Genomic DNA, 19,132 nt, shown 5'->3' with positions numbered 1-19,132 from the left:
ACATGTGACTCAGGCCTCTGTGATGTGTATAGTAGGGTACAGGTGTAGGGAGCTGTGTGTAATAGACGCCTCCTGCTGCATCACCATACAGCGCTATCACTACTGCTACCAAGTAAGGATACCACCCCAGCCACATCTGACTCAGGTCCCTGTGATGTGTATAGTAGGGTACAGGTATAGGGGCTGTGTGTAATAGACGCCTCCTGCTGCATCACCATACAGCGCTATCACTGCTGCTACCAAGGAAGGATACAGCCCCAGCCACATCTGACTCAGGTCCCTGTGATGTGTATAGTAGGGTACAGGTATAGGGGCTGTGTGTAATAGACGCCTCCTGCTGCATCACCATACAGCGCTATCACTGCTGCTACCAAGGAAGGATACAGCCCCAGCCACATGTGACTCAGACCCCTGTGATGTGTATAGTAGGGTACAGGTATAGGGGCTGTGTGTAATAGACGCCTCCTGCTGCATCATCATACAGCGCTATCACTGCTGCTACCAAGGAAGGATACAGCCCCAGCCACATGTGACTCAGGCCCCTGTGATGTGTATAGTAGGGTACAGGTATAGGGGCTGTGTGTAATAGACGCCTCCTGCTGCATCACCATACAGCACTATCACTGCTGCTACCAAGGAAGGATACAGCCCCAGCCACATCTGACTCAGGTCCCTGTGATGTGTATAGTAGGGTACAGATATAGGGGCTGTGTGTAATAGACGCCTCCTGCTGCATCACCATACAGCGCTATCACTGCTGCTACCAAGGAAGGATACAGCCCCAGCCACATGTGACTCAGGCCTCTGTGATGTGTATAGTAGGGTACAGGTGTAGGGAGCTGTGTGTAATAGACGCCTCCTGCTGCATCACCATACAGCGCTATCACTACTGCTACCAAGTAAGGATACCACCCCAGCCACATCTGACTCAGGTCCCTGTGATGTGTATAGTAGGGTACAGGTATAGGGGCTGTGTGTAATAGACGCCTCCTGCTGCATCACCATACAGCGCTATCACTGCTGCTACCAAGGAAGGATACAGCCCCAGCCACATCTGACTCAGGTCCCTGTGATGTGTATAGTAGGGTACAGGTATAGGGGCTGTGTGTAATAGACGCCTCCTGCTGCATCACCATACAGCGCTATCACTGCTGCTACCAAGGAAGGATACAGCCCCAGCCACATGTGACTCAGACCCCTGTGATGTGTATAGTAGGGTACAGGTATAGGGGCTGTGTGTAATAGACGCCTCCTGCTGCATCATCATACAGCGCTATCACTGCTGCTACCAAGGAAGGATACAGCCCCAGCCACATGTGACTCAGGCCCCTGTGATGTGTATAGTAGGGTACAGGTATAGGGGCTGTGTGTAATAGACGCCTCCTGCTGCATCACCATACAGTACTATCACTGCTGCTACCAAGGAAGGATACAGCCCCAGCCACATCTGACTCAGGTCCCTGTGATGTGTATAGTAGGGTACAGATATAGGGGCTGTGTGTAATAGACGCCTCCTGCTGCATCACCATACAGCGCTATCACTGCTGCTACCAAGGAAGGACACAGCCCCAGCCACATGTGACTCAGACCCCTGTGATGTGTATAGTAGGGTACAGGTATAGGGGCTGTGTGTAATAGACGCCTCCTGCTGCATCACCATACAGTGCTATCACTGCTGCTACCAAGGAAGGATACAGCCCCAGCCACATGTGACTCAGGCCCCTATGATGTGTATAGTAGGGTACAGGTATAGGGGCTGTGTGTAATAGACGCCTCCTGCTGCATCACCATACAGCGCTATCACTGCTGCTACCAAGGAAGGATACAGCCCCAGCCACATGTGACTCAGGCCCCTGTGATGTGTATAGTAGGGTACAGGTATAGGGGCTGTGTGTAATAGACGCCTCCTGCTGCATCACCATACAGCGCTATCACTGCTGCTACCAAGGAAGGATACAGCCCCAGCCACATGTGACTCAGGCCCCTGTGATGTGTATAGTAGGGTACAGGTATAGGGGCTGTGTGTAATAGACGCCTCGTGCTGCATCACCATACAGCGCTATCACTGCTGCTACCAAGGAAGGATACAGCCCCAGCCACATGTGACTCAGGTCTCTGTGATGTGTATAGTAGGGTACAGGTATAGGGGCTGTGTGTAATAGACGCCTCCTGCTGCATCACCATACAGTACTATCACTGCTGTTACCAAGGAAGGATACAGCCCCAGTCACATGTGACTCAGGTCCCTGTGATGTGTATAGTAGGGTACAGGTATAGGGGCTGTGTGTAATAGATGCCTCCTGCTGCATCACCATACAGCGCTATCACTGCTGCTACCAAGGAAGGACACAGCCCCAGCCACATGTGACTCAGGTCCCTGTGATGTGTATAGTAGGGTACAGGTATAGGGGCTGTGTGTAATAGACGCCTCCTGCTGCATCACCATACAGCGCTATCACTGCAGCTACCAAGGAAGGATACAGCCCCAGCCACATGTGACTCAGGTCCCTGTGATGTGTATAGTAGGGTACAGGTATAGGGGCTGCGTGTAATAGACGCCTCCTGCTGCATCACCATACAGCGCTATCACTGCTGTTACCAAGGAAGGATACAGCCCCAGCCACATGTGACTCAGGCCCCTGTGATGTGTATAGTAGGGTACAGGTATAGGGGCTGTGTGTAATAGACGCCTCCTGCTGCATCACCATACAGCGCTATCACTGCTGCTACCAAGGAAGGATACAGCCCCAGCCACATGTGACTCAGGCCCCTGTGATGTGTATAGTAGGGTACAGGTATAAGGGGCTGTGTGTAATAGATGCCTCCTGCTGCATCACCATATAGCGCTATCACTGCTGCTACCAAGGAAGGATACAGCCCCAGCCACATCTGACTCAGGCCCCTATGATGTGTATAGTAGGGTACAGGTATAGGAGCTGTGTGTAATAGATGCCTCCTGCTGCATCACCATACAGCGCTATCACTGCTGTTACCAAGGAAGGATACAGCCCCAGCCACATCTGACTCAGGCCCCTGTGATGTGTATAGTAGTGTACAGGTATAGGGGCTGTGTGTAATAGACGCCTCCTGCTGCATCACCATACAGCGCTATCACTGCTGCTACCAAGGAAGGATACAGCCCCAGCCACATGTGACTCAGGTCCCTGTGATGTGTATAGTAGGGTACAGGTATAGGGGCTGTGTGTAATAGACGCCTCCTGCTGCATCACCATACAGTACTATCACTGCTGTTACCAAGGAAGGATACAGCCCCAGCCACATGTGACTCAGGCCCCTGTGATGTATATAGTAGGGTACAGGTATAGGGGGCTGTGTGTAATAGACGCCTCCTGCTGCATCACCATACAGCGCTATCACTGCTGCTACCAAGGAAGGATACAGCCCCAGCCACATCTGACTCAGGTCCCTGTGATGTGTATAGTAGTGTACAGGTATAGGGGGCTGTGTGTAATAGATGCCTCATGCTGCATCACCATACAGCGCTATCACTGCTGCTACCAAGGAAGGATACAGCCCCAGCCACATGTGACTCAGGCCCCTGTGATGTATATAGTAGGGTACAGGTATAGGGGGCTGTGTGTAATAGACGCCTCCTGCTGCATCACCATACAGCGCTATCACTGCTGCTACCAAGGAAGGATACAGCCCCAGCCACATGTGACTCAGGTCTCTGTGATGTGTATAGTAGGGTACAGGTATAGGGGCTGTGTGTAATAGACGCCTCCTGCTGCATCACCATACAGTACTATCACTGCTGCTACCAAGGAAGGATACAGCCCCAGCCACATCTGACTCAGGTCTCTGTGATGTGTATAGTAGGGTACAGGTATAGGGGCTGTGTGTAATAGACGCCTCCTGCTGCATCACCATACAGTACTATCACTGCTGCTACCAAGGAAGGATACAGCCCCAGCCACATCTGACTCAGGTCTCTGTGATGTGTATAGTAGGGTACAGGTATAGGGGCTGTGTGTAATAGACGCCTCCTGCTGCACCATACAGTGCTATCATTGCTGCTACCAAGGAAGGATACAGCCCCAGCCACATCTGACTCAGGTCTCTGTGATGTGTATAGTAGGGTACAGGTATAGGGGCTGTGTGTAATAGACGCCTCCTGCTGCATCACCATACAGTACTATCACTGCTGCTACCAAGGAAGGATACAGCCCCAGCCACATCTGACTCAGGTCTCTGTGATGTGTATAGTAGGGTACAGGTATAGGGGCTGTGTGTAATAGACGCCTCCTGCTGCATCACCATACAGTACTATCACTGCTGCTACCAAGGAAGGATACAGCCCCAGCCACATCTGACTCAGGCCCCTGTGATGTGTATAGTAGGGTACAGGTATAGGGGGCTGTGTGTAATAGACGCCTCCTGCTGCATCACCATACAGCGCTATCACTGCTGCTACCAAGGAAGGATACAGCCCCAGCCACATGTGACTCAGGTCTCTGTGATGTGTATAGTAGGGTACAGGTATAGGGGCTGTGTGTAATAGACGCCTCCTGCTGCATCACCATACAGTACTATCACTGCTGCTACCAAGGAAGGATACAGCCCCAGCCACATGTGACTCAGGTCCCTGTGATGTGTATAGTAGGGTACAGGTATAGGGGCTGTGTGTAATAGACGCCTCATGCTGCATCACCATACAGCGCTGTCACTGCTGCTACCAAGGAAGGATACAGCCCCAGCCACATGTGACTCAGGTCCCTGTGATGTGTATAGTAGGGTACAGGTATAGGGGGCTGTGTGTAATAGACGCCTCCTGCTGCATCACCATACAGCGCTATCACTGCTGCTACCAAGGAAGGATACAGCCCCAGCCACATGTGACTCAGGTCCCTGTGATGTGTATAGTAGGGTATAGGTATTAGGGGGCTGTGTGTAATAGACGCCTCCTGCTGCATCACCATACAGACCTATCACTGCTGCTACCAAGGAAGGATACAGCCCCAGCCACATGTGACTCAGGTCTCTGTGATGTGTATAGTAGGGTACAGGTATAGGGGGCTGTGTGTAATAGACGCCTCCTGCTGCATCACCATACAGCGCTATCACTGCTGCTACCAAGGAAGGATACAGCCCCAGCCACATGTGACTCAGGCCCCTGTGATGTGTATAGTAGGGTACAGATATAGGGGGCTGTGTGTAATAGACGCCTCCTGCTGCATCATCATACAGCGCTATCACTGCTGCTACCAAGGACGGATACAGCCCCAGCCACATGTGACTCAGGTCTCTGTGATGTGTATAGTAGGGTACAGGTATAGGGGGCTGTGTGTAATAGACGCCTCCTGCTGCATCACCATACAGCGCTATCACTGCTGCTACCAAGGAAGGATACAGCCCCAGCCACATCTGACTCAGACCCCTGTGATGTGTATAGTAGGGTACAGGTATAGGGGGCTGTGTGTAATAGACGCCTCCTGCTGCATCACCATACAGTACTATCACTGCTGCTACCAAGGAAGGATACAGCCCCAGCCACATCTGACTCAGGTCCCTGTGATGTGTATAGTAGTGTACAGGTATAGGGGGCTGTGTGTAATAGACGCCTCCTGCTGCATCACCATACAGCGCTATAACTGCTGCTACCAAGGAAGGATACAGCCCCAGCCACATGTGACTCAGGTCCCTGTGATGTGTATAGTAGGGTACAGGTATAGGGGCTGTGTGTAATAGACGCCTCCTGCTGCATCACCATACAGTGCTATCACTGCTGCTACCAAGGAAGGATACAGCCCCAGCCACATGTGACTCAGGCCCCTGTGATGTGTATAGTAGGGTACAGGTATAGGGGCTGTGTGTAATAGACGCCTCCTGCTGCATCCCCATACAGCGCTATCACTGCTGCTACCAAGGAAGGATACAGCCCCAGCCACATCTGACTCAGGTCCCTGTGATGTGTATAGTAGGGTACAGGTATAGGGACTGTGTGTAATAGACGCCTCCTGCTGCATCACCATACAGCGCTATCACTGCTGCTACCAAGGAAGGATACAGCCCCAGCCACATGTGACTCAGGTCTCTGTGATGTGTATAGTAGGGTACAGATATAGGGGCTGTGTGTAATAGACGCCTCCTGCTGCATCACCATACAGCGCTATCACTGCTGCTACCAAGGAAGGATACAGCCCCAGCCACATGTGACTCAGGTCCCTGTGATGTGTATAGTAGGGTACAGGTATAGGGGCTGTGTGTAATAGACGCCTCCTGCTGCATCACCATACAGACCTATCACTGCTGCTACCAAGGAAGGATACAGCCCCAGCCACATCAGACTCAGGCCCCTGTGATGTGTATAGTAGGATACAGGTATAGGGGCTGTGTGTAATAGACTCCTCCTGCTGCATCACCATACAGCGCTATCACTGCTGCTACCAAGGAAGGATACAGCCCCAGCCACATGTGACTCAGGCCCCTGTGATGTGTATAGTAGGGTACAGGTATAGGGGGCTGTGTGTAATAGACGCCTCCTGCTGCATCACCATACAGCGCTATCACTGCTACTACCAAGGAAGGATACAGCCCCAGCCACATGTGACTCAGGCCCCTGTGATGTGTATAGTAGGGTACAGGTATAGGGGCTGTGTGTAATAGACGCCTCCTGCTGCATCACCATACAGCGCTATCACTGCTGTTACCAAGGAAGGATACAGCCCCAGCCACATGTGACTCAGGTCCCTGTGATGTGTATAGTAGGGTACAGGTATAGGGGCTGTGTGTAATAGACGCCTCCTGCTGCATCACCATACAGCGCTATCACTGCTACTACCAAGGAAGGATACAGCCCCAGCCACATCTGACTCAGGTCCCTGTGATGTGTATAGTAGGGTACAGGTATAGGGGCTGTGTGTAATAGACGCCTCCAGCTGCATCACCATACAGCGCTATCACTGCTGCTACCAAGGAAGGAGACAGCCCCAGCCACATGTGACTCAGGCCCCTGTGATGTGTATAGTAGGGTACAGGTATAGGGGCTGTGTGTAATAGACGCCTCCTGCTGCATCACCATACAGCGCTATCACTGCTGTTACCAAGGAAGGATACAGCCCCAGCCACATCTGACTCAGACCCCTGTGATGTGTATAGTAGTGTACAGGTATAGGGGCTGTGTGTAATAGACGCCTCCTGCTGCATCACCATACAGCGCTATCACTGCTGCTACCAAGGAAGGATACAGCCCCAGCCACATGTGACTCAGGCCTCTGTGATGTGTATAGTAGGGTACAGGTATAGGGGCTGTGTGTAATAGACGCCTCATGCTGCATCACCGTACAGCGCTATCACTGCTGCGGGGTATCCTGGTACATCACACCCATGTCATTAGCAATATAATGCTTTATATAGGGTATGTGTGCGTGCTGAGGATTATGGTGCCTATAGGCGGTCTGAGTATAACTGTGTTATCTCTACATACCCAGTGCGATGACGGCTGACCTGCAGTCTCCTCTGTATCAGCCCCATTGTGTTTGTACTGTAATATAATAATAATACCTTGTTCTCTCTATATTCCAGCAGCTGCCCCCAGACCTGGTGCTTCCCACACCCCTGGTAACACTGCTCAGCTGTGGCAAGTCCTCTCCTGGGAAGCTCAACTTGATGAAAGAAGTCATGCTGGTTCCAGGGCCAGGGCTGACCGCACAAGAGGTCAGTCTCCTGGCAGTCTCATACCTGCCTTTCTCATGGCTGTCTTCTATGTCTGTCTCATACCTGCCTGTCTCATGGCTGTCTTCTATGTCTGTCTCATACCTGCCTTTCTCATGGCTGTCTTCTATGTCTGTCTCATACCTGCCTTTCTCATGGCTGTGTTCTATGTCTGTCTCATGACTGTCTGTCTCATGGCTGTGTTCTATGTCTGTCTCATTCCTGCCTGTCTCATATCTGTCTTCTATCTCTGTCTCATGCCTGCTTGTCTCCTGGCAGTCTCATGCCTGCCTGTCTCATGGCTGTGTTCTATGTCTGTCTCATGCCTGCCTGTCTCATGGCTGTCTTCTATGTCTGTCTCATACCTGCCTTTCTCATGGCTGTGTTCTATGTCTGTCTCATGCCTGTCTGTCTCATGGCTGTCTCCTATGTATGTCTCATGCCTGCTTGTCTCATGGCATTCTCATGGTTGTCATCTATGTCCATCTATGGCTGTGCTCTCTCTGTCTCATTTCTGCATGTCTCATGGCTGTGTTCTATGTCTGTCTCATGGCTGTGTTCTATGTCTGTCTCATGGCTGTGTTCTATGTCTGTCTCATGGCTGTCTTCTATGTCTGTCTCATGGCTATGTTCTATGCCTGTCTCATGGCTGTCTTCTATGTCTGTCTCATGCCTGCCTGTCTTCTATGTCTGTCTCATGGCTTTCTTCTATGTCTGTCTCATGACTGTCTTCTATGCCTGTCTCATGGCTGTCTTCTATGCCTGTCTCATGGCTGTCTTCTATGCCTGTCTTCTATGCCTGTCTCATGGCCGTGTTCTATGTCTGTCTCATGGCTGTCTTCTATGTCTGTCTCATGGCTGTGTTCTATGTCTGTCTCATGCCTACCTGTCTCATGCTGTCTCATGGTTGTCATCTATGTCCGTCTCATGGCTGTGCTCTGTCTGTCTCATGGCTGTCTTCTATGTCTGTCTCATGGCCGTGTTCTATGTCTGTCTCATGCCTACCTGTCTCATGCTGTCTCATGGTTGTCATCTATGTCCGTCTCATGGCTGTGCTCTGTCTGTCTCATGGCTGTCTTCTATGTCTGTCTCATGGCTGTGTTCTATGTCTGTCTCATGGCTGTGTTCTATGTCTGTCTCATGGCTGTCTTCTATGTCTGTCTCATGGCTGTGTTCTATGTCTGTCTCATGGCTGTCTTCTATGTCTGTCTCATGGCTGTGCTCTATGTCTGTCTCATGGCCGTGTTCTATGTCTGTCTCATGGCCGTGTTCTATGTCTGTCTCATGGCTGTGTTCTATGTCTGTCTCATGGCTGTCTTCTATGTCTGTCTCATGGCTGTGTTCTATGTCTGTCTCATGGCTGTCTTCTATGTCTGTCTCATGGCTGTGCTCTATGTCTGTCTCATGGCCGTGTTCTATGTCTGTCTCATGGCCGTGTTCTATGTCTGTCTCATGGCCGTGTTCTATGTCTGTCTCATGCCTACCTGTCTCATGCTGTCTCATGGTTGTCATCTATGTCCGTCTCATGGCTGTGCTCTGTCTGTCTCATGGCTGTCTTCTATGTCTGTCTCATGGCTGTCTTCTATGTCTGTCTCATGGCTGTCTTCTATGTCTGTCTCATGGCTGTGTTCTATGTCTGTCTCATGGCTGTCTTCTATGCCTGTCTCATGGCTGTCTTCTATGTCTGTCTCATGGCTGTCTTCTATGTCTGTCTCATGACCGTTGTCTATGTCTGTCTCATGCCTGCTTGTCTCATGGCTGTCTCATGGCTGTTTTCAATGTCTGTCTCATGCCTACCTGTCTCATGGTTGTCGTCTATGCCCGTCTCATGGCTGTGCTCTGTCTGTTTTATTTCTGCATGTCTCATGGCTGTCTTCTATGTCTGTCTCAAGTCTTCCTGCCTGTATTATATCTGCCTCACAACTGCCACGCCCATGTGTGGAGCTGGACACACCCATGTGTGGAGCTGGACACACCCATGTGTGGAGCTGGACACACCCATGTGTGGAGCTGGACACTCCCATGTGTGGAGCTGGACACACCCATGTGTGGAGCTGGACACTCCCATGTGTGGAGCTGGACACTCCCATGTGTGGAGCTGGACACACCCATGTGTGGAGCTGGACACTCCCATGTGTGGAGCTGGACACTCCCATGTGTGGAGCTGGACACACCCATGTGTGGAGCTGGACACACCTTTTGGTCTGAACATAACTTGCCCCCAATGGCAAGCCATATCCTTCTGTAAACTCCCTAGTTCTAGTTATCAGATGTAACCCCCAGCACATAGTACAGGATGGTAAGGGGGCATCAGGCTGCCCTCGCTGTATCTCTGTATACCCCACACACTGCTCTTACTGGTATGTGTTAGTGTGGCCCCCAGCACACAGTACAGGATGGTAAGGGGGCATCAGGCTGCCCTCGCTGTATCTCTGTATACCCCACACACTGCACTTACTGGTATGTGTTAGTGTGGCCCCCAGCACATAGTACAGGATGGTAAGTGGGCATCAGGCTGCCCTCGCTGTATCTCTGTATACCCCACACACCGCTCTTACTGGTATGTGTTAGTGTATCCCCCAGCACATAGTACAGGATGGTAAGGGGGCATCAGGCTGCCCTCGCTGTATCTCTGTATACCCCGCACACCGCTCTTACTGGTATGTGTTAGTGTGACCCCCAGCACATAGTACAGGATGGTGTGGGGGCATCAGGCTGCCTGTATCTCTGTATACCCCACACACTGCTCTTACTGGTATGTGTTAGTGTGAGCCCCAGCACATAGTACAGGATGGTAAGTGGGCATCAGGCTGCCCTCGCTGTATCTCTGTATACCCCGCACACCGCTCTTACTGGTATGTGTTAGTATATCCCCAGCACATAGTACAGGATGGTAAGGGGGCATCAGGCTGCCCTCGCTGTGTCTCTGTATACCCCACACACTGCTCTTACTGGTATGTGTTAGTGTGGCCCCCAGCATACAGTACAGGATGGTATGGGGGCATCAGGCTGCCCTCGCTGTATCTCTGTATACCCCGCACACCGCTCTTACTGGTATGTGTTAGTGTGGCCCCCAGCACATAGTACAGGATGGTAAGGGTGCATCAGGCTGCCCTTGCTGTATCTCTGTATACCCCACACAACGCTCTTACTGGTATGTGTTAGTGTGGCCCCCAGCACATAGTACAGGATGGTAAGTGGGCATCAGGCTGCCTGTATCTCTGTATACCCCGCACACCGCTCTTACTGGTGTGTGTTAGTGTGAGCCCCAGCACATAGTACAGGATGGTAAGTGGGCATCAGGCTGCCCTCGCTGTATCTCTGTATACCCCGCACACCGCTCTTACTGGTATGTGTTAGTATATCCCCAGCACATAGTACAGGATGGTAAGGGGGCATCAGGCTGCCCTCGCTGTATCTCTGTATACCCCACACACAGCTCTTACTGGTATGTGTTAGTGTGGCCCCCAGCACATAGTACATGATGGTATGGGGACATCAGGCTGCCCTCGCTGTATCTCTATATACCCCACACACAGCTCTTACTGGTATGTGTTAGTGTGGCCCCCAGCACATAGTACATGATGGTATGGGGACATCAGGCTGCCCTCGCTGTATCTCTGTATACCCCACACACTGCTCTTACTGGTATGTGTTAGTGTGGCCCCCAGCATATAGTACAGGATGGTAAGTGGGCATCATGCTGCCTGTATCTCTGTATACCCCACACACAGCTCTTACTGGTATGTGTTAGTGTGGCCCCCAGCATATAGTACAGGATGGTATGGGGGCATCAGGCTGCCCTCGCTGTATCTCTGTATACCCCGCACAACGCTCTTACTGGTATGTGTTAGTGTGGCCCCCAGCACATAGTACATGATGGTATGGGGACATCAGGCTGCCCTCGCTGTATCTCTGTATACCCCACACACTGCTCTTACTGGTATGTGTTAGTGTGGCCCCCAGCACATAGTACATGATGGTAAGGGGGCATCAGGCTGCCCTCGCTGTATCTCTGTATACCCCGCACACAGCTCTTACTGGTATGTGTTAGTGTGAGCCCCAGCACATAGTACAGGATGGTATGGGGGCATCAGGCTGCCTGTATCTCTGTATACCCCACACACTGCTCTTACTGGTATGTGTTAGTGTGAGCCCCAGCACATAGTACAGGATGGTAAGGGGGCATCAGGCTGCCCTCGCTGTATCTCTGTATACCCCGCACACCGCTCTTACTGGTATGTGTTAGTATATCCCCAGCACATAGTACAGGATGGTAAGTGGGCATCAGGCTGCCCTCGCTGTATCTCTGTATACCCCGCACACCGCTCTTACTGGTATGTGTTAGTGTGACCCCCAGCACATAGTACAGGATGGTATGGGGGCATCAGGCTGCCTGTATCTCTGTATACCCCACACACTGCTCTTACTGGTATGTGTTAGTGTGGCCCCCAGCACATAGTACATGATGGTATGGGGGCATCAGGCTGCCCTCGCTGTATCTCTGTATACCCCACACACAGCTCTTACTGGTATGTGTTAGTGTACCCCCAGCACATAGTACAGGATGGTAAGGGGGCATCAGGCTGCCCTTGCTGTATCTCTGTATACCCCGCACAACGCTCTTACTGGTATGTGTTAGTGTGGCCCCCAGCACATAGTACAGGATGGTAAGGGGGCATCAGGCTGCCCTCGCTGTATCTCTGTATACACCGCACACTGCTCTTACTGGTATGTGTTAGTGTGGCCCCCAGCACACAGTACAGGATGGTAAGGGGGCATCAGGCTGCCCTTGCTGTATCTCTGTATACCCCACACACCGCTCTTACTGGTATGTGTTAGTGTGGCCCCCAGCACATAGTACAGGATGGTATGGGGGCATCAGGCTGCCCTCACTGTATCTCTGTATACCCCGCACACCGCTCTTACTGGTATGTGTTAGTGTGGCCCCCAGCACATAGTACAGGATGGTAAGGGGGCATCAGGCTGCCTGTATCTCTGTATACCCCACACACTGCTCTTACTGGTATGTGTTAGTGTGGCCCCCAGCACATAGTACATGATGGTATGGGGACATCAGGCTGCCCTCGCTGTATCTCTGTATACCCCACACACTGCTCTTACTGGTATGTGTTAGTGTGAGCCCCAGCACATAGTACAGGATGGTAAGGGGGCATCAGGCTGCCCTCGCTGTATCTCTGTATACCCCGCACACCGCTCTTACTGGTATGTGTTAGTGTGAGCCCCAGCACATAGTACAGGATGGTATGGGGGCATCAGGCTGCCCTCGCTGTATCTCTGTATACCCCGCACACTGCTCTTACTGGTATGTGTTAGTGTGGCCCCCAGCACATAGTACAGGATGGTAAGAGGGCATCAGGCTGCCCTCGCTGTATCTCTGTATACCCCGCACACCGCTCTTACTGGTATGTGTTAGTGTGGCCCCCAGCACATAGTACAGGATGGTAAGTGGGCATCAGGCTGCCCTCGCTGTATCTCTGTATACCCCACACACTGCTCTTACTGGTATGTGTTAGTGTGGCCCCCAGCATATAGTACAGGATGGTAAGGGGGCATCAGGCTGCCCTCGCTGTATCTCTGTATACCCCGCACACCGCTCTTACTGGTATGTGTTAGTGTGGCCCCCAGCACATAGTACAGGATGGTAAGTGGGCATCAGGCTGCCCTTGCTGTATCTCTGTATACCCCACACACTGCTCTTACTGGTATGTGTTAGTGTGACCCCCAGCACATAGTACAGGATGGTATGGGGGCATCAGGCTGCCTGTATCTCTGTATACCCCACACACTGCTCTTACTGGTATGTGTTAGTGTGAGCCCCAGCACATAGTACAGGATGGTAAGTGGGCATCAGGCTGCCCTCGCTGTATCTCTGTATACCCCGCACACCGCTCTTACTGGTATGTGTTAGTGTACCCCCAGCACATAGTACAGGATGGTAAGGGGGCATCAGGCTGCCCTCGCTGTATCTCTGTATACCCCGCACACTGCTCTTACTGGTATGTGTTAGTGTGGCCCCCAGCACATAGTACAGGATGGTAAGTGGGCATCAGGCTGCCCTTGCTGTATCTCTGTATACCCCGCACACAGCTCTTACTGGTATGTGTTAGTGTGGCCCCCAGCACATAGTACAGGATGGTAAGAGGGCATCAGGCTGCCCTCGCTGTATCTCTGTATACCCCACACACAGCTCTTACTGGTATGTGTTAGTGTGGCCCCCAGCACATAGTACAGGATGGTAAGTGGGCATCAGGCTGCCCTCGCTGTATCTCTGTATACCCCACACACAGCTCTTACTGGTATGTGTTAGTGTGGCCCCCAGCACATAGTACAGGATGGTATGGGGACATCAGGCTGCCCTCGCTGTATCTCTGTATACCCCGCACACCGCTCTTACTGGTATGTGTTAGTGTGGCCCCCAGCACATAGTACAGGATGGTAAGGGGGCATCAGGCTGCCCTCGCTGTATCTCTGTATACCCCACACACTGCTCTTACTGGTATGTGTTAGTGTGGCCCCAGCACATAGTACAGGATGGTAAGTGGGCATCATGCTGCCTTTATCTCTGTATACCCCACACACAGCTCTTACTGGTATGTGTTAGTGTGGCCCCCAGCATATAGTACAGGATGGTATGGGGGCATCAGGCTGCCCTCGCTGTATCTCTGTATACCCCGCACACTGCTCTTACTGGTATGTGTTAGTGTGGCCCCCAGCACACAGTACAGGATGGTAAGGGGGCATCAGGCTGCCCTCGCTGTATCTCTGTATACCCCACACACCGCTCTTACTGGTATGTGTTAGTGTGGCCCCCAGCACATAGTACAGGATGGTAAGTGGGCATCAGGCTGCCCTCGCTGTATCTCTGTATACCCCACACACTGCTCTTACTGGTATGTGTTAGTGTGGCCCCCAGCATATAGTACAGGATGGTAAGGGGGCATCAGGCTGCCCTCGCTGTATCTCTGTATACCCCGCACACCGCTCTTACTGGTATGTGTTAGTGTGGCCCCAGCACATAATACAGGATGGTAAGTGGGCATCAGGCTGCCCTTGCTGTATCTCTGTATACCCCACACACCGCTCTTACTGGTATGTGTTAGTGTGGCCCCCAGCACATAGTACAGGATGGTAAGTGGGCATCAGGCTGCCCTCGCTGTATCTCTGTATACCCCACACACTGCTCTTACTGGTATGTGTTAGTGTGGCCCCCAGCATATAGTACAGGATGGTAAGGGGGCATCAGGCTGCCCTCGCTGTATCTCTGTATACCCCGCACACCGCTCTTACTGGTATGTGTTAGTGTGGCCCCCAGCACATAGTACAGGATGGTAAGTGGGCATCAGGCTGCCTGTATCTCTGTATACCCCGCACACAGCTCTTACTGGTATGTGTTAGTGTGGCCCCCAGCATACAGTACAGGATGGTATGGGGGCATCAGGCTGCCCTCGCTGTATCTCTGTATACCCCGCACACCGCTCTTACTGGTATGTGTTAGTGTGGCCCCAGCACTTAGTACAGGATGGTAAGTCGGAATCAGGCTGCCCTCGCTGTATCTCTGTATACCCCGCACACTGCTCTTACTGGTGTGTGTTAGTATATCCCCAGCACATAGTACAGGATGCCCCTACCTTCCTACACATGGCAGTTCAAGAAGTCAGCTGGCATCACATGTCCCTTGTTCTTATCGGTTCACTGATTTCACACATTTTCTTTCTAGACCGTGGACATGGCCTCCGCCATCCAGACACAGATACTGAAGCAGTCCAGTAGCAGTAAGAGTGGGGTAAGTACCGGCTGTGGGTCATACATTACGTCCGGCACACCTCATAGATAGAGTACATAAAGACCCGGATTCATACCTGATCGCACTGGCCTCCCCGCTAGTGTGATTTCCGCTCGCTTGCTGGGCTAATGGCAGTATCATCCACATATAGATGGCAATAGGTATGTGGAGGACGGGTAGCTTTGAGTAACATCTGCATTAGGGCAAAGTGAAAAAACTGAAATTGAGAAATTCAGAATCGGCTAGTGTGGGAAAGTTGTGACTTGACCTGAATAAGAAACGTGCAAAAGCTTTTTGATCTGAGTCAACATCTTCTGTTCTGGCAAGAGGCCTGAAGTTTCACTTTTTTGCTGAAAATGACGAAAACTATGAAGATGCTCCGATCTAGTTATATTATGTCAGGATGTCAGAGTGGTTTATTAATATACTTTAGCTTAGTAAAAGAGAGGACGAGCTTGTCCTAGTGCAAAGTGACTGACTGGTGGGAGAAAAATCCCTGATAAATGACCCATTTTCATGGTTTCAATAGTGATTATGGTGTTTTTTCCTGAACGTGTTTTTTTTTTTTTTTGGGGGGGGGGGGGGGGGGGGGGGGGAGAGGATGCTCTGTAATCGATGTGATCAAGAAAAGAAACTTGGTGAAAAAAAAAAAACAGGGTAAATCCCTTTTGTTTGCCTTTAATAGAATAGTGCACCTCTGTGTCTTCTAATGTCCAACAAACTCTATACTGAATGCTCCAGTAAGTTCAGTAACAATGCATTATTTATTATTTATTTATTTACAGTATGTTACGTTTTTCATCCTTGCTGGCGGGTCGCCAGAACGTACGCGCTGGTGACCCGCCAGCAGCCTCGCCAGCGAGAAAACTGAGACGCGCGTGCGTCTCACGCGCACGCGCGTCTCAGTCTCCGTCGCTAGCGCGACGGAAACCCTGTCCGTCTCTGCCTCAGGGAGACGGACAGGGTTAGGGGGGGTTAGTGGGGGGTGCGGGCAGTCGGCGGGGACCCCGGGTTACCGCCGGCAAGCCGGCGGGGACCCGGGGAAACGTATGGAAGCGCCGTCGGAAGGGGACGCGCGCGCCTCTCGTGCGCGCGCGTCCCCTTCTCACGATCGCCATGGCGCTGGCGGGGGATGGCGGCTGGCGACGCCAGCGCCATCCCCTGCAAAGATGGGAAAAGACCCATCTGTATTTGCAGTTTCTTATATAGCGCAGCAGATTCCGTTGCGCTTTACAATAGTAGACAGTGATAAAACAAACTGGGTAACGACAGACAGACTTGGAGGTATGAGGGCCCTGCTGCAAGCTTACAATCTATTAGGTATATAGGAGGGAAACACAAGGACAGGCACCAGTAATAGCATAGCAGTCCCACCAAGTTACAAGTCCAGAAGGGAAGCTATATAATACATAAGTGCCTCAGAGGGTTATGGGTGCGGTATATAAATATGATAGGCTTGCCTGAAGAGGTGAGTTATCAGGGAACACTTGAAAGTTTGGAGACTGGTGGAGAGTCTTATTGTGCATGGAAGGGCATTCCATAGGGTAGGAGCAGCCCGATGAAAGTCCTGTAATAGTGAATGGGAGCTGGTGATCCGTGCAGAAGAGAGACGCAGATCTTGTGCAGAGCGGAGTGGTCGAGATGGGAGATATTGTGTGATAAGTGCAGAGATATATGCTGGTGCAGTATGGTTAATAGCTTTATATGCGAGTAGAAGTGTTTTATATTGAATACGGTAAGATACAGGCAACCAATGGAGGGACTGGCAGAGCGGATCAGCAGACGATGAGCATCTTACAAGGAAGAGCAGCCTAGCAGCAGCATTTAGAATGGATTGCAGTGGTGAGAGTCTGTTCTTGGGAAGTCCAGTTAGGAGACTATTGCAATAATCAATGCGGGATATAATGAGTGCATGGATAAGAGATTTGGTAGTGTCTTGTGTGAGATACGGTCGTATTTTGGATATGTTTTTTAGATGCATGTAACATGTTTTGGAGACAGATTGAATGTGAGGAGCAAAGGACAGGTCAAAGTCGAGGGTGACCCCTAAGCAACGAGCTTGTGGGGTAGGGTAGATTGTCGAGTTGTCAACAGCGATGGAGATGTCAGGATGGTAACTGTTCTTAGTTGGCGGGAATATAAGTAATTCCGTTTTGGGAATATTGAGTTTGAGGTGGCGAGAAGACATCCAAGATGAGATGGCAGAGAGGCATTCAGAGACTCGGCCCAAAACCACTGGTGACAGCTCTGGGGTTGATAGATAGATTTAAATATCATCCGCATATAAGTGATACTGAAATCCGAAGGAGCTGATTAGTTTGCCAAGCGAGGAGGTATACACTCTGTTCTTTAGGTGCAGGATTTAAAACATTTCTGTTTATTGTCTTTACTTGTGGCAGTTTATTTTAAACATGAATTGGTCTGAAAAACAGTTTTGCATCCCCTTTGCTGGGAACATGAAAGGGCTGCATTACTGCATATAGTTATGCCAAAGATAAGCCAACAGTTAAATACATTGAAGTGTATTATGATGTAATAAACAAATACATCTAATGTTTAGTGATATGTAAAATGATACATTACACAGTTTACACTGTTACTTGTTATACTCATTGGCCCTTATTCTGATCGGTGCGGACTTTTCCGCATTCTTTCGGATGGCGTTTTTTAGCCGTCTGCGCATGCGTGGAGAACGCGACGCGCATGTGCCACGCATGGTCTCCGTACTTGTTCTCACTAATCCCGTACAGAACTGTGCACCGCATACATTCGGCCAATAGGGGTGTGTTATGGGCGTCATGCGGAATGACACAGGGGCGTAGTTTCAAAGTGGGCTAAACTGGGCGGAAACATGGGCGGACACGGGGGAGTACACATATATTGGTAGGCGTGCATTCGGACAGCACGCCGAATGCACGCGAACAAAAAGGGAAGAAATGTGCGGTGTCCAAAAGGTTACTCTTGCTTTGCGGACACCACTCGGTCATGCGCTAGGCAATCGGAACGCCTAATCAGGATGGACGCACCTCAACCAATGTCACCTGAACCCAATACAATCACATACTTTACCCATTACTTGTTAATTACACGCTTCTCACTGCTACAATTGGAAGCATTGCAGCTTAAAGGGAACATTACATGCTGCACTTGTCACACACTTTAACATTGCAAATAATGCACACAACTTAATAATATTAATACTAATACACATGCCACTTCTGCATGTCTAAATTAATACAGACATTTGTGGGGCCAAAATAACATTTATTAAACAAACTTAGGCAAAAAATGAAAATACATAACAAAACAAATGGTACCATACCAGGACCAAATAAAATAATAAAGAATAAATAGCCACAGCAGAATCATTGGGAACACATCAGGTGGCTTCACAACAAAAGTACAGCACCAACACTTCAAGTACAGCACACTGAAACAGGGCAACAGAGGAACCAAACATGACATTTGAACCGCGGGCAAAAGTGGTGACCCTGGGCACGGATTTGGACACAGGCTGCTGACACACACAGCTCAATGGAAGATTTGGGAAGACATAACGGTGGAGATTAATGGGGACACAAGTTCATTTGCGAGCACGTTTGGCCCTGGCAGGCTCCTTGCCACGTGCAGCAGCTCTTGTGCCTCGTCCAC

At 50.8% G+C, this 19,132-nt stretch overlaps 1 protein-coding gene across 6 annotated transcripts in view; it reads left to right on the top strand.

Moving 5' to 3' along the window:
• The window catches only part of ENO4 (enolase 4), a 194,885-nt gene that overhangs the window by 75,823 nt on the left and 99,930 nt on the right, over positions 1–19,132 (top strand). For 4 of the 6 annotated variants that reach the window (XR_014444683.1, XM_083149950.1, XM_083149951.1 and 1 more), the window contains 2 exons: positions 7,546–7,677; positions 15,416–15,481. Coding sequence is in view for 5 of the 6 variants with exons in the window: in XM_083149950.1 (XP_083006076.1) it covers positions 7,546–7,677; positions 15,416–15,481 (198 nt within the window). In the remaining variant the exon portion in view is untranslated. The remainder of the gene's footprint in view (positions 1–7,545; positions 7,678–15,415; positions 15,482–19,132) is intronic. The other 2 variants (XM_083149948.1, XM_083149949.1) reach the window with 2 other exon arrangements.

The sequence above is a fragment of the Crinia signifera genome, chromosome 6, assembly GCF_055691185.1.
Source record: "Crinia signifera chromosome 6, ASM5569118v1, whole genome shotgun sequence".
In the NCBI taxonomy this organism is placed as follows: domain Eukaryota; kingdom Metazoa; phylum Chordata; class Amphibia; order Anura; family Myobatrachidae; genus Crinia; species Crinia signifera.
Note: the sequence above shows the minus strand (reverse complement) of the source record. Positions and strands in the feature narration are given on the sequence as shown.